The 22,300-nt window shown below is 50.6% G+C and overlaps 1 protein-coding gene and 1 non-coding gene across 4 annotated transcripts in view; one reads left to right on the forward strand and one right to left on the reverse strand.

The window, feature by feature from the left end:
* MACF1 (microtubule actin crosslinking factor 1) overlaps positions 1–22,300 on the forward strand; it is a 337,049-nt gene that overhangs the window by 103,038 nt on the left and 211,711 nt on the right. The window contains exon 1 of one of the 3 annotated variants that reach the window (XM_038758003.1): positions 14,041–14,296. The exons of the other annotated variants lie outside the window; for them this stretch is intronic. Within the exon in view, the coding sequence (XP_038613931.1) occupies positions 14,188–14,296 (109 nt within the window). The 5' untranslated portion in view covers positions 14,041–14,187. Of the gene's footprint in view, positions 1–14,040; positions 14,297–22,300 lie in introns of those variants that run through there. 3 annotated transcript variants of the gene reach the window in all.
* On the reverse strand, positions 16,447–16,506 carry LOC119938916. Its single transcript, XR_005454604.1, has one exon. It is a non-coding gene; the product is annotated as a U7 small nuclear RNA (small nuclear RNA).

A 22,300-nucleotide genomic window follows, 5' to 3' on the forward strand; every position in this document is an offset into this window, starting at 1 on the left:
CGTTACCGGCACTTTGATGTCCCTGCTGTTGATGATCTCCACGATACCCACGACGTCGTCAGGCACCAGGCCCAGCTTCTTACTGTTGTCTAGTTCTCATTATTATTATGAATAGTAATGGGCCTCAGTGACCTCATCTGTAAAATGGGGGTGAAGACTGAACCCCCCTTGGGACAACCTGATTAGCCTGTAACCTCCTCAGTGCTTAGAACAGTGCCTTGCACATAGCAAGAGCTTAATAAATGCCATTACCATTGCTATTATTGTTAGCAGTTGTCTTGGGGAGCTGCTGGGCCCGGGGAGGGAAGGCAGGGGCTCTCCGGTGGGAGGGGAAAGGCCGAGGGCTGCAGGGAGGAGGAGGAGGAGGAGGTGGTGGGATGATGGTGATGATGATGATGATGGTTTCCTCTTCCCGGCGAATTGCTGGCAGGGGCCAATGCAAGTCATAAAAGGAGACTCTATTACTACTAATATTACTACTACTAATATTACTCTATTATTCTATTATTTATTACTCTATTATTACTCGATTTATTTATTACTCTGTTACTCTATTTATTAATTACTCTATTACTCTATTTATTGCTCTGTTTATTACTCTATTTATTATTACTCTATTTTACTTGTACATATCTATTCTATTTATTTTGTTTTGTTAATATGTTTTGTTTTGTTCTCTGTCTCCCCCTTCTAGACTGTGAGCCCGCTGTTGGGTAGGGACCGTCTCTAGATGTTGCCAACTTGGACCTCCCAAGCGTTTAATCCAGTGCTCTGCACACAGTAAGCGCTCAAGAAATACGATTGATTGATTGTGAGCCCGCTGTTGGGTAGGGACCGTCTCTAGATGTTGCCAGCTTGGACTTCCCAAGTGTTTAGTACAGTGCTCTGCACACAGTAAGCGCTCAATAAATACGATTGATTGATTGATTGAAAGCTCATGTGCCCCGTAAGTCAGCAGCAGCAGCTGAAAGGATGCCATTAGTCATTGGGCAAATCCAGGAGGCCTGACGCTGCAGTCGGCGGAGGTGGGGGCCCGAGTCGGGGCCGAGGGAGGCTGCCCTGAGCCAGGGTGAGTCAGTTAGTGAGAAGCGGCGTGGCTCGGTGGAAAGAGCCCGGGCTTTGGAGTCAGAGGTCCTGGGTTCAAATTCCGGCTCCCCCAATTGGCAGCTGGGTGACTCTGGGAAAGTCACTTCACTTCTCTGGGCCTTAGTTACCTCATCTGGAAAGTGGGGATGACGACTGTGAGCCCCCCGCGGGACAACCTGATCACCCTGTATCCCCCCCAGTGATTAGAAAAGTGCTTTGCACACAGTAAGCGCTTAACAGATGCCATTATTAATATTTGGTGAAGAGTAACTCCTGTATATATGTTTGTACATATTTATTACTCTATTTTACTTGTACGTATTTATTCTATTTATTTTATTTTGTTACTACGTTTTGTTTGTCGTCTGTCTCCCCCTTCTAGAGTGTGAACCCACTGTTGGGTAGGGACCATCTCTAGATGTTTCCAACTTGGACTTCCCAAGCGCTTAGTACGGTGCTCTGCACACAGTAAGCACTCAATCAATCAATCGTATTTATTGAGCACTTACTGTGTGCAGAGCACTGTACTAAGCGCTTGGGACAATTGAATGAATGAATGAATGAATGCTCTCAGGGCTGTACTTCTGGATGCCCGAGGCATTCCCTGTTTGGGAGTCAGGCAATCATATTTATTGAGCGCTTACTGTGTGCAGAGCAGTGTCCTAAGCGCTTGGGAGAGGACAGTATAACAGAGTTGGTAGACGTGTTCCCTGCCCACAAAGAGCTTACAGTCTGGAGGGAGACCTGCACCTTTGAGGGTGGATGGGAGCCTGGGACGGGCAGAGCCTTGAGCCTGAAGATGCTTGAGGGTGTCGGTGAAACCCTTCCATTCCAAATAGTAATATTGTGGAATTTATTAAGCGCCTCTCATGGCTAAGCAGCATGGCTTAGTGGCTAGAGCACGAGCCCAGGAGTCAGAAGGACTCGGGTCTGCCATATGTCTGCTGTGTGGCCTTGGGCAAGTTGCTTCTCTTCTCTGTGCCTCAGTTAACTCATCTGTAAAATGGGGATTAAGAGTGTGAGCTCTTTGTGAGACAGGGACCGTGTGCGACCAGATTAACTAGTATCTGCTCCAGCACTTAGAACAGTGCTTGGCACATAGTAAGGCTTCACAGGTACCATAACAATAGTGAAGCAGCGTGGCTCAGTGGAAAGAACATGGGCTTTGGAGTCAGAGGTCATGGGTTCGAATCCTGCTCCGCCACATGTCTGCTGTGTGACCTTGGGCAAGTCACTTAACTTCTCTGAGTCTCAGTTACCTTATCTGTAAAATGGGGATTAAAAGATTGTGAGCCCCATGTGGGGCAACTTGATCACCTTGTATTCCCCCAGCGCTTAGAACAGTGCTCTGCACATAGTAAGCACTTAACAAATGCCATCGTTATTATTATTACTAATACTAATAATAACTTTCAAGCACTGGGATAGATAGATGATAATCAGAGCGGTCACAGTCCCTTTCCTACGGGTGCTCACAGCCTAAGAGTGCTTGGCACATAGTAAGCGCTTAACAAATGCTGTCACTATTATTGTTATTATTAAGTAGGGAGGGCAGGCAGCTTAACCCCATCTTCCAGATGAGGAAGCTGAGGGCCAGAGAGGTTAAATGGGTTAATCATAGCAAGGCAGGGGCAGGGTCGGGATTCGAACCCAGGTCTCCTGGCTCCCCCAGAACCGTGCTGTTTCTGAGGCAGCGCTTTGGGCCCAGTTTGGCAGCATCTGTCTTTCTCCAGCAGGGGGCGCTGTGGGAGCGCCTGTAATAATACTAATAATGATGGCATTTGTTCATTCATTCATTCAGTCGTATTTATTGAGCTCTTACTGTGTGCAGGGCACTGTACTAAGCGCTTGGGAAGTACAAGTTGGCAACATATAGAGACGGTCCCTACCCAACAGCGGGTTCAGCGCTTACTACGTGCCAAGCACTGTTCTAAGCTTGGAGGGGTGGGGGGATAAAAGGTAATCAGGTTGTCCCACGTGGGGCTAACAGTCTTAATCCCCATTTTACAGATGAGGTAACCGAGGCACAGAGAAGTTAATTGGCTTGCCCGAAGTCACACAGCAGACAACAATAATAATAATAATAGCATTTATTAAGCGCTTACTATGTGCAAAGCACTGTTCTAAGCGCTGGGGAGGTTACAAGGTGATCAGGTTGTCCCACGGGGGGGCTCACAGTCTTAATCCCCATTTTACAGATGAGGGAACTGAAGCCCAGAGAAGTTAAGTGACTTGCCCAAAGTCACACAGCTGACAAGCGGCGGAGCTGGGATTTGAACCCATGACCTCTGACTCCAAAAGCCCATGCTTTTTCCACTGAGCATTTATTAAGCGCTTACTATGTGCAAACCACTGTTCTAAGCGCTGGGGAGGTTACAAGGTGATGAGGTTGGCCCACGGGGGGCTCCCAGTCTTCATCCCCATTTTACAGATGAGGGAACTGAGGCCCAGAGAAGTGAAGCGACTTGCCCCAAATCACACAGCTGACAAGTGGCGGAGCCGGGGATTTGAACCCATGACCTCTGACTCCAAAGCCCGGGCTCTTTCCATGGAGCCAGGATTAGGAATCATGACTTCTGACTCCTAAGCCTGGGCTCTTTCCACTGAGCCACGCTGCTTCTCATTTGTTAAGCGCTTCCTTTGTGTCAAGCACTGCACTGAACGTTGGGGTCGATAGAAGGTAATCAGGTGGTACACAGTCCCTGCCCCACATGGGGCTTAAAGTCTAAGTAAGAGGGAGGAGAGGTCAAATAATAGTAATAATGATGATATTTGTTAAGCACTTGCTATGTGGAAATGAATCTCCGTTTTCCAAATGATGAAAAGAGGCATAAAGGAAGTTCAGAGAAGCAGCATGGAAAGAGCCCGGGCTTGCGAGTCAGAGGTCATGGGTTCTAATGCCGGCTCAGCCACTTGTCTGCCGTTTGACTTTGGGCAAGCCACTTCACTTCTCTGTGCCCCAATTCCCTCATCTGTAAAATGGGGATTAAGACTGTGAGCCCAGCGTGGGACAACCTGATCACCTTGTATCTATTTCAGTGCTTAGAACAGTGGTTGGCGCGTAGTAAGTGCTTAACAAATACTGTTATTATTATTATTATTATTATTCAGTGGTTTGCCCAGTGTATGCAAAACAGGCTTGTGGAGGAGCCAGGATTAGAACCCAGGTCCTTTGATTTGCTGGCCTGGGCTGTTTCCACTAGGTCACACTGCTTTCACTAAATTCCGTCTTCACCTTCTAGACTGTGAGCTCGTTATAATAATAGTAATGATATATGGTACAGATACATGTATCTATGTTTGTACATATTTATTACTCTATTTTACTTGTACATATTCTATTTATTTTATTTTGTTAATATGTTTTGTTTTATTGTCTGTCTCCCCCTTCTAGACTGTGAGCCCGCTGTTGGGTAGGGACCGTCTCTGTATGTTGCCAACTTGTACCTCCCAAAGCGCTTAGTCCAGTGCTCTGCACACAGTAAGCACTCAGTAAATACGATTGAATGAATGAATATGCCAGGCACTGTACTAAGCACTGGGGTGGATGCAAGCAAATCGGGTTGGACGCAACCCCTGTCCCATGTGCGGCTCAGGGTCTCAATCTCCATTTTCCAGATAAAGTAACTAAGGCCCAGGGAATTGAAGTGACTCATCTAAGGTCACGCAGCCAGCAGACAAGTGGCCGAGCTGGGATTAAAACCCATGACCATCTGACGCCCAGGCCCCCACTACACTATGGGCAGGGACTGTGAACGCGCTAATTGGGTTGTATTGTAGTCTCCCGTGCGTTTATTTCGGTGCTCTTCAGCCTTCCCAGACTGAGCCCCTTCCTTCCTCTCCCCCCTGTCCCCCTCTCCATCCCCCCCGTCTTACCTCCTTCCCTTCCCCACAGCACCTGTATATATGTATATATGTTTGTACATATTTATTACTCTATTTATTTATTTATTTTACTTGTACATATCTATTCTATTTATTTTATTTTGTTAATATTTTTTTTTTTGTTCTCTGTCTCCCCCTTTTAGACTGTGAGCCCACTGTTGGGTAGGGACTGTCTCTATATGTTGCCAACCTGTACTTCCCAAGCGCTTAGTACAGTGCCCCGCACATAGTAAGCGTTCAGTAAATACAATTGATGATGATGATGATGCTCTAGACTGTGAGCCCACTGTTGGGTAGGGACCGTCTCTGTATGTTGCCAACTTGTACTTCCCAAGCGCTTAGTACAGTGCTCTGCACACAGTAAGCGCTCAATAAATACGATTGATTGATTGATTGCTCTGCACACAATAAACGCTCAATAAATGGCACCTGATAGGCCACCCAGTGGTGCTCGGCTATGAGGGAAGGAGTCCAAATATGGCTGAGCCTTGGGTTCCTCAGCCCCTCCCTCCCCGTCCATCCTCAGCTGCTTTTCAGGGAAAATGCCCAAACGGGAAAAGCCCACAGCACCTGTATATATGTATATATGTTTGTACATATTTATTACTCTATTTATTTATTTATTTTACTTGTACATATCTATTCTATTTATTTTATTTTGTTAGTGTGTTTGGTTTTGTTCTCTGTCTCCCCCTTTTAGACTGGGAGCCCACTGTTGGGTAGGGACTGTCTCTAGATGTTGCCAACTTGTACTTCCCAAGTGCTTAGTCCAGTGCTCTGCACACAGTAAGCGCTCAATAAATGCGATTGATTGATTGATTGATTGACAGTGCTGTCGGTGAGAGTGAGTGGCAGGAAGAGATGGCCGAGGGCAGAGCGGGAGGCCGACGTGTGGAGACAAGAGCAGAAACGCACTCGGAGGACTGAAACGAGGCAGGGCCTGAGGATTAAGCCGGGAGAAAAGACAGTGCTTTCTGGAAGCAGCGTGGCTCAGTGGAAAGAGCCCGGGCTTTGGAGTCAGAGATCATGGGTTCAAATCCCAGCTCCGCCAGTTGTCAGCTGGGTGACTTTGGGCAAGTCACTTCACTTCTCTGGGCCTCAGTTACCTCATCTGGAAAAAGGGGATTAAGACTGTGAGCCCCCTGTGGGACGACCTGATCACCTTGTAACCTCCCCAGCGCTTAGAACAGTGCTTTGCACATAGTAAGTGCGTAATAAATGCCATTATTATTATTATTATTATTATTATTATCCTGGGCCTGGGCCGTGGGGAGGCGGGGGTCCGCGGGGGCAGCGCTGATGTCATTAAGGTGAGCCGCCCGGCTCTCCGAGGGCATTTCTGCTGGGGTCTCCCTCCGACGAAAAGCATGTGGATCGCGGCCCCCAGGCTTCTCCCTCTATTTTGCCTTCCACCTCCAGGATGCAAATTCTTCCCCGTTTTCTCTCCCAGTGAACACCGCCGCTTGACAGGGAGCTAAAATTAGCTGTTTGTTTGTGTGCAAAGCTTGGTTTCCATGGCTCTGGTGGTTTCAGTCTAGAAGCAGTGTGGTCTAGTGGAAAGACCAGAAGCCTGGAGTCAGAGGACCCGGGTTCTAATTCCGGCTCTGCCACGTGCTTGCTGGGTGGCCTTGGGCAAGCTGATTCCCTTCCCTGAGTCTAATAATAATAATGGTGGCACTTAAGTGCTTACTATGTGCAAAGCACTGTTCTAAGCGCCGGGGAGGTTACAAGGTGATCAGGTTGTCCCACATGGGGCTCCCAGTCTTCATCCCCATTTTACAGATGAGGGAACTGAGGCCCAGAGGAGTGAAGTGACTTGCCCAAAGGTGAGCCCGCTGTTGGGTAGGGACCATCTCTATATGTTGCCAACTTGTACTTCCCAAGCGGTTAGTACAGTGCTCTGCACACAGAAAGCGCTCAATAAATACAACTGAATGAATGAACGAAGTGGCGGAGCCAGAATTTGAACCCGCGACCTCTGACTTCAAAGCCTGGGCTCGTTCCACTGAGCCATGCTGCTCCTCAGTTTCATCTTCTGTAAAAATGGGGATTAAGTAATCTGTCTCTCACCCTTTTAGACTGTGAGCCCCATGCGGAAGACCGTGTCCAGTCTGATGATTTTATATCTATTTTTATATTTATATCTGGGGCTTATTACAGTGCTGCATAGTAAGCACTTAAATGCCATCATCATCAACATTATTATTATTATTCAGTCAGGCTGTCTTTTTTGTGTGTGGTATTTAAGCACTTACTATGTGCCAGGCACTATGGATACCAGCTAATCAAATTGGACACAGTCCGTGTTCCACATGGGTCTCACAGTCTTAATTCCCATATTAGAGATGAGATTATTTACTATTCTATTTATTTGGTTAATGATGTGCATTTAGCTTTAATTCTATTTGTTCTGACGACTTGACACCTGTCCACGTGTTTTGTTTTGTTGTCTGTCTCCCCCTTATAGACTGTGAGCCCGTTGTTAGGTAGGGACCGTCTCTCTATGTGGCCGACTTGTACTTCCCAAGCGCTTAGTCCAGCGCTTTGCACACAGTAAGCGCTCAATAAATACGATTGAATGAATGAATAATGGAGGCCAAGCGAAACGGCTTACCCAAGGTCACACAGCAGACAAGTGGAAGAGCCGGGATTAGAATCAAGGTCCTTCCCCTTCCCTCCTCTCCCCCTTGTCCCCCTCTCCATCCCCACTGTCTTACCTCCTTCCCTTCCCCACAGCACCTGTATATATGTATATATGTTTGTACATATTTATTACTCTATTTACTTATTTTACTTGTACATATCTATTCTATTTATTTTATTTTGTTAGTATGTTTGGTTTTGTTCTCCGTCTCCCCCTTTTAGACTGTGAGCCCACTGTTGGGTAGGGACCGTCTCTATATGTTGCCAACTTGTACTTCCCAAGCGCTTAGTACAGTGCTCTGCACACAGTAAGTGCTCAATAAATACGATTGATCGATTGATTCTGATTTCCAGGCCTGTGCTCTGATCCACTAGGCCAAGCTGCTTCCCAGCTTGCCCAGCTCTTGTCTTTACTGGTGTCCAGTGGATTCACACCAATCTCTGGATGTGATGCTGGGCCTCTGACTACTGTTTTTGAGGACTAGAGTCCCTTAACTTCTCTGGGCCTCAGTTCCCTCATCTGTAAAATGGGGTTTAAGACTGAGAGCCCCACGTGGGACGACCTGATCACACTGTAGCCTCCCAGCGCATAGAACAGTGCTTTGCACATAGTAAGCGCTTAATAAATTCCATCATTATTATGTCTGAATTACGCTCACAGCACTAACCGGACTTCCACCTTCTCACCCTCGACCTCCGGCGTCCTCCTCCCCCCGGGCACACATCTCTGAAAATCAGGAGACTCCGGCTCTAGTGTCGGCTCTGCCGCGTGATCTCGGGCAAGTCACGTCACCGCTCTGGGCCTCAGTTTCCTCATCTGAAAGTGGGGAATCGATACCTGCACTCTCTCCCCTCCTGTTATACCACGAGTAGGGTCGGGCCGTGTTCGATCTAATTAGATCCCGTAGCTACGTCGGGAGTTAACACGGTGCGTGGCACAAAGTTAGCTCTTAATAAACGCCACTGTCGTTATTAATGTTACCTCTGGGAATATCCCCCCTTCCCTCCCCCTCTCTCCAGTGACCGGTTTTGTTTGCCGACTTAAGGAACGCATCCGGCTGGGCTGGACATCCAGCCTCGTGCTCCGGGCGGGCGAGCGGACGGATTGTATGTTCAGCGGGGATGGGATCGGCCCTTTTAAGGAAAACTCACATCTGTGGCGGTGTCCTCAGCCCCGATCAGGGCAGGCCTCCTTAAAGCACGAAGCAATGTTAATCAATCAATCAATCAATCGTATTTATTGAGCGCTTACTGTGTGCAGAGCACTGTACTAAGCGCTTGGGAAGTACAAGTTGGCAACATATACAGTCCCTACCCAACAGTGGGCTCAGAGTCTAAAAGGGGGAGACAGAGAACAAAACCAAACATACTAATAAAATAAAATAAATAGAATAGATATGTACAAGTAAAATAAATAAATAAATAGAGTAATAAATATGTACAAAATGTCGTCTAGTAGATAGAAGAGCCTGTACCTGGGAGTCAGGAGCACTTGGGTTCTATTCCTGGCTCTGCCGCTGGTCCACTCTGTGTGGCTTTGGGCAAGTCACTTGATCTCTCTGGGCCTCAGTTATCTCAACTGTAAAATGGGGATTAATGCTGTGAGCCCCATGTGGAGCAGGGACTGTGTCCAACCTGATCAGCTTTTATCTGCTCCAGCACTTAGAACAGTGCTTGGCACATAGTAAACACCTAACAAAAACCATCCTCATCATCTTGGTGGTCCTTGTCTTCTGCATGACTTTGGGCAAGTCACTTCACTTCTCTGTGCCTGTTAAGCTTGTCTGGAAAATGGCGATTAAGATGGCTGGGCCTGGCTCACAGTTGCGGGCACAGAATGGCCGGGGTGGAGAAGCAGCGTGGCTCAGTGGAAAGAGCCCGGGCTTGGGAGTCAGAGGTCATGGGTTCAAATCCCAGCTCCACCAGTTGTCAGCTGGGTGACTTCGGGCAAGTCACTTCACTTCTCTGGGCCTCAGTTACCTCCTCTATAAAATGGGGATGAGGACTGTGAGCCACCCCCTTGGGACAACCTGATCACCTTGTATCCTCCCCAGCGCTTAGAACAGTGCTTTGCACATAGTAAGCGCTTAACAAATGCCATCATTATTATTATTATTAGACTAGACGGTGTGTCCGGACTCTGTGGCTCTTCTCTTCTGAGCCTGAGGCCATGGGCTCCTGGCCTACGTGACTGTAATCTCCTTGTGGGAAGGAAATGTGTCTTTATTGTTATATCGTACTCTCCCAGGTGCTTTGTGCAGTGCTCTGCACACAGTAAACACTCTATAAATGCAATTAAAAGAATAAATGAATTAATGAACATGGCGGTTGAGTTGCTGCCGTTCCTGTTGCTTGAAATAATCATTACCTGTTCTCCCGCCCTCTGAGGCCATGAGATCAGTGGATGACAGGACCTGGGCCTGACAATAATAATAATAATAATAATAATAATAATAATAACGATAGTAATGATGATGGTATTTGTTAAGCGCTTACTAGGTGCCAAGCGCTGGAATAATAATTGTGGCATTTTGTTAAGCGCTTACTATGTGCCAAGCACAGTACAAAGCGCTGGAGTGGATACGAGCAAATTGGGTTGGACACAGTCCCTGTTCCTCTTGAGGCTCGCGGTCTTAATCCCCATTTTACAGATGGGCCCACTGTTGGGTAGGGACTGTCTCTATGTGTTGCCAACTTGTACTTCCCAAGCACTTAGTACAGTGCTCTGCACACAGTAAGCACTCAATAAATACGATTGATGATGATAATGGGGTAACTGAGGCCCAGAGAAGTGAAGTGACTTTCCCAAGACCACACAGTGGGCAAGTGGTGGAGTCGGGATTAGAACTCATGACCTTCTGACTCCTGGCCCGTGCTCTATCTCCACCCCAAGGAGAGTTGACTCCTAGACTGTGCCCCTTCCTGCCTTGCTCTTCTCCTGCCTTAACAGTAATAATAATAATGATGATAATAATAGTATTCAGCACTTACCAGGTGCCAGTACTGGGCTGAATGCTGGGGTAGGTATGAGATAATCAAATCAGATAGAGTCCCTGTCTCACATGGGGCTCATAATGAATGAGGAAGGGAGAATGGGTGTTTTATTTCCATTTTTCAGATGAGGAAATTGAGACTGAACGATTAAGTGACTCGCCCAGGGTCACTCAGAAGGCAAGGGACAGAGCCAGGACTAGCACCTGGGCTCCTGACCTTCAGGGCTGTGCTCTTTCCACCAAGCCATACTGCCTCGTTCCTGGCTCCCAACCCCCGGAAGGCCCGGGCCAGCCGGCACTGGAGGTGACCTGGCAGAAAGACATTTGAGATGTGGGGCCGGACCGGCTCTGAAATCACACTTGGAAAATCCCGGCCTGAAGGACGGGATGGGGGGCTTCGAGGAGGGGAAACTCCTCCACTTCCCTCTGCCGTTTTCTTAACTGATCTGGAGTAAGCCCCCGAATCCCACCCCACTGACCCCACACCCCTCAGGGCCCAGATTTGCACAGGTGTTATTCCAGTGAGACAAGAGACAAGGCTGTTTGGCTATCCGTTCATTCGTTCGATCGTATTTATTGAGCGCTTAGTCTGTGCAGAGAACTGTACTAAGCACTTGGGTTGAGTTCATGAGGAGCGGTGTTGGGTAGGGGCCGTCTCTATATGCAGGCAAGAGGCTGTGGGAGTAAGAGCCTCTTACTCCTTAAAGATCCTTTCCTGGGTGGCTTCCCGGAGCCTTGAGTCTGTCGCTGCCGGTGGTGGCTGTCACCAGCCGTGAGTTCAAGTGATTCGGGGCGTTGCCCCGTTCTGAGATTTGGGGGTTTCACAGTTGCGGGAAGCTGCACTTGAGTCGGCGGGTGAGGTTGGGGCATCCCAAAAGGAGGGCGGTTGGGGTCCCTCCGGGCCCATTCGGCGGGGAAGTCCCTGGCCCCACCAGGCCCCCGCCCAGCACCTCGTAAATAAAAAACCCACCTCTCTGTTCTCAACTCCGACCGAACAACCGCTTCCTGGAAGTCACAGCTCCTGCCCACAACCCAAACCTCCGTTTTATCAGCAGGAAAGTCTCCTTGAGCATGACGCTGACTTCCGGCCCTCAGAATAGGCTTGCGATGGGCGAGAGCCTGGGGGCCTGGGATATGGGGGGGACTTGTAATCTTGGAGATGGGCTCCTTCCCTCTTTTTTTTTTCTTTTTCTGGTATTTGTTAAGCGCTTACTATGTGCCAGGCACTGTTCCAAGCGCTGGGGTACACACAAGTTAATCAGGTTGGACACAGGCCCTGTCCCACATAGGGCTCACAGTCTTCATCCCCATTTTAGACTGTGGGTAAGGACCGTCTCTATATGTTGCCAACTTGTACATCCCAAGCGCTTAGTACAGTGCTCTGCACACAGTAAGCGATCAATAAATATGATTGAATGAATGAATTTTACAGATGAGGTAACTGAGGCCCATGCTGTTCCCACTAGGCCGTGCTGCTCCCATTGAATGGACACACCGTGAAGGGGCAGACCCACTTGGGTGTTTTTTTTTTCCACAGTTAAAATGTGAAAAGACACCAAATATTTACATACCATGGTGATCGGCACCATAGAAATCCACAAATAGCTGGAGTTTGGCAGGAAGACAAACTGTCAGCCCGCCCTTCCCCCAACTCTTCAGTGGAGGATGCTGGGTCCGGGAGAGACAAAGTCGAGTGCTCCTTCGACGTCATCGCGTGACGATGACATGGTGGCTGAGCCTGATTGGGGAGGGGAGGGCGAGGGGATGGACGAGGCAAGGCCGTTTGGCTCCGAGCCTCTGATAGGGAAACTGTGGCCCACCTTGGGGTTCACTTGGTGACCGCAGAAATCCTCGCTGGGACGTCCCCCTCTAGACTGTGAGCTCACTGTGGGCGGAGAATGGGTCTGCTTCTTGTTGTATAGTACTTTCCCAAGCACTTAGTACAGTGCTCTGCACACAGTAGGCTCTCAATTAATACGATTGAATGAATGAAAATCCTCTTCTGTGAGGGCTCTGGTTTTTTTTTTTGATAGCATTTATTAAGCACTTACTATGTGCAAAGCACTGGTCTAAGTGCTGGGGAGGATACAAGGCGATCAGGTTGTCCCATGGGGGGCTCACAGCCTTCATCCCTATTTTCCAGATGAGGGAACTGAGGCCCAGAGAAGTGAAGTGACTTGCCCAAAGTCACACAGCTGACGATTGGTGGAGCCGGGATTTGAACCCATGACCTCTGACTCCAAAGCCCGGGCTCTTTCCACTGAGCTACGCTGCTTCCGGTTGGTCGAGTCCATTGGCGAGCGCTTCCTCTACTCACCATTGGCGGTGCCACTCGAGAGGCCGGTGGAAACTGAGGCAGCAATGCCCCTGCAGGGGCTAGGGGCCGAACCTCTCTCCTCTCAAACCCTCTTGGAGTGGCTGAACCTCTTTCCCCTCAAACCCCTTTGGGATGGCAGGGAGGTGATCACATTGGTCTCCCCGGAGCTTGCCGTTGAACAGGAGAAGCAGCGTGACTCAGTGGAAAAGAGCCCGGGCTTTGGAATCAAAGGTCACAGGTTCAAATCCCGGCTCCGCCAATTGTCAGCTGTGTGACACTGGGCAAGTCACTTCACTTCTCTGTGCCTCAGTTCCCTCATCTGTAAAATGGGGATGAAGACTGTGAGCCCCCGTGGGACAACCTGATCACCTTGTAACCTCCCCAGTGCTTAGAACAGTGCTTTGCACATAGTAAGCGCTTAATAAGTGCCGTTATTATCATTATTATTATAATTCCAGCTCCGCCACTTGCCTGCTGTGTGACCATGGGCAAGTCACTTACCTTCTCTGTGCTTCGGTTATCTCATCTTTAAAATGGGGATTAAGAGTGTGAGTCTAATGTGGGACAGGGACTGCATCCAGCCTGATTTGCTTGTGTCCACCCCAGTGTTTAGTATAGTGCCTGACACATAGTAAGCACGTAACAGATACTAGCAGATGCTAACAAATATTAACGGGCCGGGGAAGTCTTCCCAGCTTCCCGCTCCCACCGTGAGCGACTGATAGGGACTCTGTCGTCAGGGCCTGGCATTTCAGCGGGGCAGGATCCACTCCGGGAGCGTGACTTCCCTAGCCCTTCCCACCCTTTCCCCACCCCCTGAAGGGTCTGAGGTTTGCTCGCTTGAGCCAGCCTCAGTGGATGCCAAAGAAAGAGGTTTGAGTCGAACTAACACTCGGCCAGCCTCCCTCTCTCCGCCACCCGCCTTCTCCTTCCTTCTCCCTCCCCTCCCTCCCTCCCTCTGCTCAGTTTCCTGGGTTTTGTCAGATCTGGGGGGGGAACTCCAACCCTGCTTTAACGGTGCCTGATGTAAGCGGAGCTGCAGCTAGCTCTGGAGAGAGGACAAGGGCCCAGTCAGGAAGTTTCTTTCATTTTGACTCCTGGCGGCACTCAGTTCAGTCCATCCCAGCGCCCCTCTTCCCCCTGCGATGTTAGCGCCGGACGGTGCCCGCCCCGGAGGAAAGGCGGCCACCTCCGCGGAAAGGCACTGCTGAAGGGACCCGGAGCTTTGGATCGCTGCCCGCCGGGGGCTGGAGTCTGCCGGCGATGCCTCTCTTGGACTCGGTTTATTTACCACCGGCCGTTTTTATTTTGAGTCACGTTCTTGGAGTTGCCGGGGTCTTGTACTGGAAGAGGCGGGCGAAACAGAGAGAAGGTAACGGGGCAGATGACTCGCGTGCAGCTGAGAGGGACTTTGGGTGGCGGGAGGAGGGAGGAGGGTCACCTTCTGCCTTAAAGGGTCAAGTAGACGCTGCCCAGGACGGGGCAGTCAGGTTGGCTGCCCAGAAGAAGAAAGGAGAGAGTCCCTCGGGGTGCCGCTCTCCCAGTTACGAGGTGGGGAGACCTGGGATCCACTCTGAGAGCCAGGGCCAGCCAAGAAGGAGCCAGGGCAGTGACGTAGGTGCCCGAAACGTGGAAGGAAGGAAGGACGGAAGGAAGGCGGGAGCTCCCCTCTCGCCGCTTCTTCCTCAGAAGAGCGGGGAGGACCCTCCCTCTGTGGAGATTCTCTCCGGGGCCGCGGTTGGGCCCTTTTGGGGGCTGCTTTTTCATGGCCTCTCTGGGGCGGAGTGGAAGAACTTCTGAATTTGGTGTGGGGCCCGAGCTAAGGAGTGGAAGGGCCGGGCCGGGAGTTGGATCAGGAGAAGGGCAGCAGCTGGGCCGGGGGTGCGTACCACAGCCGGCCTGCGTCTCTGGGCCCCAGATGGAACCAGCGAGCCGGTCGGGCATTCCACAGCCGAAACATCTGACCGAATTAACTTTTGATCTCAGCTCCCCGGCAAAGCCCCAAAAAGGAGGCAGCCAGCTGATCGTTTTCCTCATTCTCCTTCTACTTAGACTGCGAGCCCCATGCGGGACAGGAACTCGGTCCAACCTAATTGTAGCCACCCCAGCACTTAGAACAGTGTTTGACGCATAGTAAGCACTTAACAAATGCCATCTTTTTTTAAAGCGGCGGCCTCCTGGTTTCCCGCTCTCCTCACACTCACTACAGACTGGCATCAGAACCAGTGCTCCGGCTCCTTTTGGCCCCTGGGAGTCAGAGAACCTGGGTTCTAATCCTGGCTCTGCCACTTGTCTGCTGTGTGACTTTGGGCAAGTTGCTTCACTTCTCTGGGCCTCAGTTACCTCATGTGGAAAATGGGGATTGAGATTATGAGCTCCATGTGGGATAAAAGTGAAGTTGCTTCACATCTCTGGGCCTCAGTTACCTCATGTGGAAAATGGGGATTGAGACTATGATGTGGGATACAGACTGTGACCACCTTTATGATCTTGTATCTACCCCAGTGCTTAGTACAGTGCCTGGCACATAGTAAGTGCTTAACAAATACCACAATTATTATGTGTCACTGAGAATATTCCCCTCCATACGCCCTCAACACATCCTAGGCATAAGCGAGTTCTTCTGCCCTACTTGTCTGAAATATAAAATACAGACCGAGAGGCATTTCGTTTCCACTCCTCTGGTGTGCTGGGGGTGACCAACTTTTATGATATTTGCTAAGCGCTAACTTTGTGCCAGGCACTGTAATAAGCGCTGGGGTAGATACAAGCTAATCAAGTTGGACACAGTCTGTGTCCCATGTGGAGCTCAGAGTCTTAATCCCCATTTTACAGATGAGGTAACTGAGACATGCGAAGTTAGATTGGCCCAAGATCACACAGCAGACAAATGGCAGAGCCAGGATTAAAACCCAAGTCCTTCTGAATCCCAGGCCCGTGTTCTCTCCACTAGGCTACACTGCTTCTCTCTGTTCTCTTGGTTCTGTTGTGTGGGATGCAAGGCTCAAGTTGATTTATTGATTAGACATCTACCGGTTACTAAGCACCGTGAAGAATTGAAAACGGTCCCCGAGACCCTCTGTTCCCGGAGCTCTCTTTCCAAGGAAGGAGAACATTCCGACGGAGAGCTTCCGTTCATTCAGTCGTATTTATTGAGCGCTTACTGTGTGCAGAGCACTATACCAGTCGCTTGGGAGAGTACGATTCAGCAATCTGTCTCCACACTGGATGCTTCGGGGCTGGAGCATCCCCGAAGCTGGACTCGCTAGACTACTTCCTTCTTGGATGCATTTTGTATCAGCTCGGTGGCACAGCGGGGAGAAAGTGAAAGCGTGGTTTTAGAATTTGGGGGCACAAGGGTGGGGAAAGGTAGCCCCAGGAAAGGAAACCAGAAGGAAGGTGGAGTTTGGTAGAGGACTGTCTAGGAGGTGGCCTTGGTGATGTGATGGAGTCAATCAATCAATCAATCGTATTTATTGAGCTCTTATTGTGTGCAGAGCACTGTACTAAGCGCTTTTATAATTTCTTCCCAGCCAAAGCCGGAAAACCTACTAGACAAATTCTAAAAGAGCTGTAACACTGTAGAAGAGGCCCTTGAGGTGAAACTGGGGAGGTAGAGAATGGAAATCCACAGACCAATCTAAACTTCTTTTTTTATGGCATTTGTTCAGCACTTACTATCATTGCTCTGCGTACAGTAAGCGCTCAATAAATTTGATTGAACAAATACGTGAATGAAATCCCATAAAGAAAGGATTGATAAGGAGCTGTGCACTAATTAGTCAGAACAGGGTTGATGGAGGAGTAGGATTTGAGAAGGACTTTGAAAGTAGGGAGGGCTGAGCTCAGGTGGATATTGGTGGGGTGGGGGGTGGCCCAAGCCATTGGAGATCATGTTAGGAAGCCTTCCCAGACTGAGCCCCCTCCTTTCTCTGCCCCTCCTCCCCCTCGTCTTACCTCCTTCCCCTCCCCACAGCACCTGTATATATCTATATGCTTGTATGAATTTATTACTCTATTTTATTTGTGCATATTTATTCTATTTATTTTATTTTGTTAATATGTTTTGTTTTGTTCTCTGTCTCCCCCTTCTAGACTGTGAGCCCACAGCTGGGTAGGGACCGTCTCTAGATGTTGCCAATTTGTACTTCCCAAGTGCTTAGTACAGTGCTCTGCACATAGTAAGTGCTCAATAAATATGAATGAATGAATGAATGTGAGGAAGGGGTTGGAGGGGAATAGGAGCCTTCCTGCACCCTTGTCTTCTCCCCCAGGTTGTCCGGCTGGGAAGGGACTCCTCAAGCACGGTGAGATGGCCTGCTCTGATCAGATAGGCTCACTTCCGAGCTCCAAGGTGGTCTTCCCTCTCTGGCCCCTCTTCTTCCCCCAGCTCCAGGAACCTGGGGCTCCGGGGTTCGGGGCAGAGACAGAGAAGGGGATGAGTGTCCGCCCCCAAGGACACCCAGGGTGAGGATGGGGAAACAGATTCATTCGTTCATTCAATCGTATTTGAGCGCTTACTGTGTGCAGAGCACCATACTAAACGCTTGGGAAATACAAATCGGCAACATATAGAGACGGTCCCTACCTCACAGCGAGTTCACAGGCTAGGAGGGGGAGACAGACAACAAAACAAAACAAGTAGACAAGTGTCAATACCATCAGAACAAATAAAATTATAGCTGTATGCACATCATTAATAAAATAAATATGGTAAATATGTACAAATAAAATAGGGTAATATGTACAAATCTATACAGGTGCTTTGGGGAGGGGAAGAAGGGAAGGCAGAGGGAGGGGGGTGATGGAGAGAGGAGGAGGAGGAGAGGAGAAAGGGGGGTCTCAGTGTGGGAAGGCCTCCTGGAGGAGGTGAGCGCTCAGTAGGGCTATGAAGGGAGGAAGAGAGCTAGTTTGGTGGATGTGTGGAGGGAGGGCATTCCAGGCCAGAGGAAGGACGTGGGCCAGGGGTCGACGGCGGGACAGGTGAGAACGAGGCCCGGTGAGGAAGTTAGCGGCAGAGGAGCTGGGGGTGCGGGCTGGGCTGTAGAAGAAGAGAAGGGAGGTGAGGTAGGAGTGGGCGACGTGGTGGACAGCCCTGAAGCCAAGAGTGAAGAGTTTTTGCTTGATTCGAAGGTTGACAGGCAACCACTGGAGATATTTGAGGAGGGGAGTGACATGCTCAGGGCGTTTCTGTACAAAGATAATCCAGGCAGCAGAGTGCAGTATAGACTGAAGTGGGGAGAGACAGGAGGATGGGAGATCAGAGTGGAGGCTGATGCAGTAATCCAGTCAGGATAGGATGAGAGAGTGAACCAGCAAGGTAGCGGTTTGGATGGAGAAGAAAGGGCGGATATTGGCGATGTTGTGGAGGTGCTTCACCCTGGTTTTAGCTCCCCGTCTGAGCCCTTTGCCCAGAAAGAATGGCTAACATCAGGGCAGTAAACCTCCATGTTTGAAAGGCTGGGAGGTAATAATAATAATAGTATTTGTTATGGACTTACTATGTGTCAAGCACTGTACTAAGCACTGGGATGGATATAAACAAATAGAGTTGGAGTCTTCTAGACTGTGAGCTCGTGTGGGCAGGGAATGTGTTTGTTTGTTGTTGTATTATACTCTCCCAAGTGCTGAATACACAGTGAGTGCTCAGTAAATACCACTGAATGAATGCCTTGCACACAGTAAGTGCTCAATAATTCCGACTGAGTGAATGAATGACACAGCCACTATCCCATGTGGGGGGCTCACAGTCTCAATACCCACTTTACAGATGAGGTAAGTGAGGACCAGAAAAGTGAAGTGACGTGCCCAAGGCCATACAGCATACACGTGGCGGAGCCAGGATTGGATCCTATGTCCTTCTGAATCCCAGGTCTGTCCTCTATCCACTATGCCACGCGGCTCGGGTTGGCTCAGGGAGCAGCAAAGCCCAATCGGCCGTCAAGAGCCGGGCGTCCACAACTGGTGTGTGCTGCCCATTTAGCTCAGAGGATCTCTGCCCACCTCCGATCTCTTCTCTCTTCTGGAAGCTTCCTGGTTGGTGGAGGGGAGGTCACCCATCCTCTCCAGATGGTTGTGACATTCCTCCGCCCCCTGAAACCTTTCTCTTCCTCTCCCTTGAGCAACTGGCTAATAATGTAGTCAGGCCTCAGCCTGCTGTCCTCTGGAATGCCACACCTCTTCCTCTCGGGGGTCCTAAGCAATGACGGCAGAGAGAAACAGGGGAGCTTAGTGGCAGAGCACCATGCTGGGAGGCTGTGGGCCTGGGTTTTAATCCTGGCTCGGCCACTGGACTGTTTGATGACCATGGGCGAATCACTTGTCTATGTCTCTATAAAATGGATTCTCTATAAAACGGGATCTCAGTACTGGTTCTCCCTCCCACTAAGATTAGGAACCCCATGTCGGGCAGGGACGAGGTCCTACCTGCTTGTCCTTTCTCTTCCCCGGTGCTTAGCACAGTGGTTGGCCCATTGTAGGGGCTTAACAAAGACCACAGTTATTGTTATTATTATTAATAATGATGATAATAATTACTGTTAATAATAATAACGATAATGCTACTTGTATTTGTTAAGCGCTTATTATATGTCTTTTAGACACAGTCTTCTAAACTGTGAGCCCGCTGTTGGGTAGGGACCATCTCTATATGTTGCCTACTTGTACTTCCCAAGCGCTTAGTACAGTGCTCTGCACACAGTTAAGCGCTCAATAAATACGATTGAGTGAATGAATGAATGTGTCTTCTAGACACAGTCTTCTAGACTGTGAGCCCGCTGTTGGGTAGGGACCATCTCTATATGTTGCCTACTTGTACTTCCCAAGCGCTTAGTACAGTGCTCTGCACACAGTTAAGCGCTCAATAAATACGATTGAATGAATGAATGTGCCAGGCACTGTTCTAAGCACTGGAGTGGATACAGGCAAATCGGGTTGGACACATTCCCTGTCCCATGTGGGGCTCAAAGTCTCAATCCCCATTTTCCAGATGAGGGAACTGAGGCCCAGCGAAGTGAAGTGATTTGCCCAAGGTCACCCAGCAGACACGTGGTGGAGCTGGGATTAGAACCCGTGACCTCCTGTGGCCCAGGCTCTATCCACAACACCATGCTGCTTTTCAATTCCTTTCTGTTAGGGGAAAAAAGAGGGTCAGGGAAGCCCCGCCAGCCAGGCTGGGGGCTGGAGAGGGCAGACCGAAGGGTGCTGTCACAGGTTATCAGGGTGAGGTTGGGAAAAGATTAGCTGGTGGGGGAAGGATAAGGCGGTGATTCCTTAATGTTATAAGCAGTAACAGGATTATTGGCCCCTTGGGGTTGGGAGGTGGGGACTACGGGCAGGGACGGAAGGGGCAAGCTGGGAACCATTGGGACAGGCCAGAGGTGACCCCCGGGGTGGAAGAAACACGGAGAAAGTTCGTCCAAAAGTCGGCCGCCAGCCAGATTCCCCCCCGGAGCAGGTCCCTGGCGATTTCGAGTCTTACTGTCCCAGACCTTCGGAGACTTTCATCCCCATTCCTGTCGCCCCCTCCCCGCCTTTCCTGACCCTGGCGGGCGAGGGGAGGATTGAGCGCAGCATAGCCTTTCTATTTAAAGCACCGGAGGAGCGGGCCAGAGATAAGGTGGTCCCGTTATCTGTCCCGACCGGTCAGAGGGCGCAGGACTGGAGATTCCAACCGGCTGGGCCGGGGGCCGAGCCGCCCGGCCTTTCCCCTCTCTCCACGTCGGGCCCGGGAGCCAGAGAAGAAGCGGCAGGCGGTTCCCGCAGCCCGACGAATAAAAAGGCCTTTCATCGTCACTGTGGCTCTTCAAAATTCCCGTGTCTGGTACAGTTCCCGGGAGTCAGAAAACAAGTTGGAGAACCAAACAAACCACCCCTCTCGCGCCCCCGGGGCTGAGGGATCGCTGGAGGCCCAGATAAGTGCCCGGGAGACGAGGACCAGGAGGGAGGGGGAAGGGGTGGCTTGGGTGACATTCCCGGCCGTGTTGGGGGAAAACAGCGGGACATTGGGAGGGCCCCTGCCTATCTGGAATTGATAGTATCTGCTCTGCCACGCCGCTTTGGAGCTGTGTTGCTCTGAGGAGGACTGCAGAAGCTCGGGAAGAGGGTGGGATCCTAGATCCACCTGGAGGGCAGGGCCCGGGAGCGTCTCGCCATCCGCAGATGCCATTGGCCACTCGGCTTGTCAGTTGCCCTTCCGGACCCTCCTCGGCCTGCTGCCTTTCCTGGGAAGGAGGGGCCCGGCCCAGCTGCTCCACATGGGGCTTCGCCAGAGAAGAGAGGAGCCCCTGAAGCAGGATGTTGGGCAACTGGTGGGCCGGTTCTGACTTGGCCTGGCAAGTTTCCATTTGCCGCCCCCGCCCCGCATCCCCCTAGAAAGGGCCTAGAGGAGAGGCTGCTGCGTATCTGGGACTTACCGAGCTCCCGCCCCACCAACCGGGAGACTCCCCCAGACTTCCAGCGGATCGGAGCCCCAGGAAGAACGGGTCTGGACTCTTCCTCCTCCTGTATTGGGAAGACTTTTCTCCCTGCCACATCCGGCGGTCGGCCGGGGGCCCCTCCCGCCCCGGGCCCCCTCCCACCGGGGCAGGTGCGGCTCGAAGACTCCGGGGGCTAGTTTCGCCTTGGGGCGCCAGATCCGTTTTTCGGAGTCTTGGGGAGGAGCTTCCTGCCCCCACTTCAAGGGGAAGAGGAGGAGGAGGAGGCTGAGGCCAGTAGGAAGTGGTGGGTGGAGACTCTTCTGAGAACTGGGCGCCAAAGAGGGCTGCTTTTTGCTGCCACCGAGTGCCCCCGATCTCTTCCCGTCGCAGCCGGAGAGGGTGCTGGGGCCCCCGTCCGCCGAGGTGGCCAGTTCGGCCAGCCTGGCCCTGGCCCAAGCAGGAGAGCCCACGAGCCCGATGTGGCCCAATTTCCGAGAGGAGCGAGCACTCAACGCACACTTGGTGCACCAAATGTGCTGCATGGGTCAGTATGGTGATCCCAGTCATCTCCTCTCGCGGTCGGAGACGCCGTCGCTCCCCGGTGACTCATTGGCTTTGGCGCTTTTGGGGGTTCAAAGCCTCTGGACCTGTTCAGAAGTGGCTCTGGAAGTTGGTGGGGCAGGCCGGCACTTCCTGGGGAATTTATTTCTCCTCGTAGGACGGAGTCACGCTGTCTGGCCAGGCAGAGCTGTGACAGTGAACCAGGCACATGGGAGGCTTATGCTTTGGTTGTCGGGGTGCAAACGTGTGTGTGTATGTCTGCTCTTGCATCTTGGCTGGATCAGGAAACCAAGAGTAACTGTAGGCTCACTGGAGAGGAGGGTTCTGTGGTGAGGCGTTTTTGTTTTTTTGTTGGTTTTTTTTTTTTTTTTTAGCAAAAGCTGGTTGATTATAATCTC

This window comes from Tachyglossus aculeatus, chromosome 16 (assembly GCF_015852505.1).
Source record: "Tachyglossus aculeatus isolate mTacAcu1 chromosome 16, mTacAcu1.pri, whole genome shotgun sequence".
NCBI classification, from domain to species: Eukaryota; Metazoa; Chordata; class Mammalia; order Monotremata; family Tachyglossidae; genus Tachyglossus; species Tachyglossus aculeatus.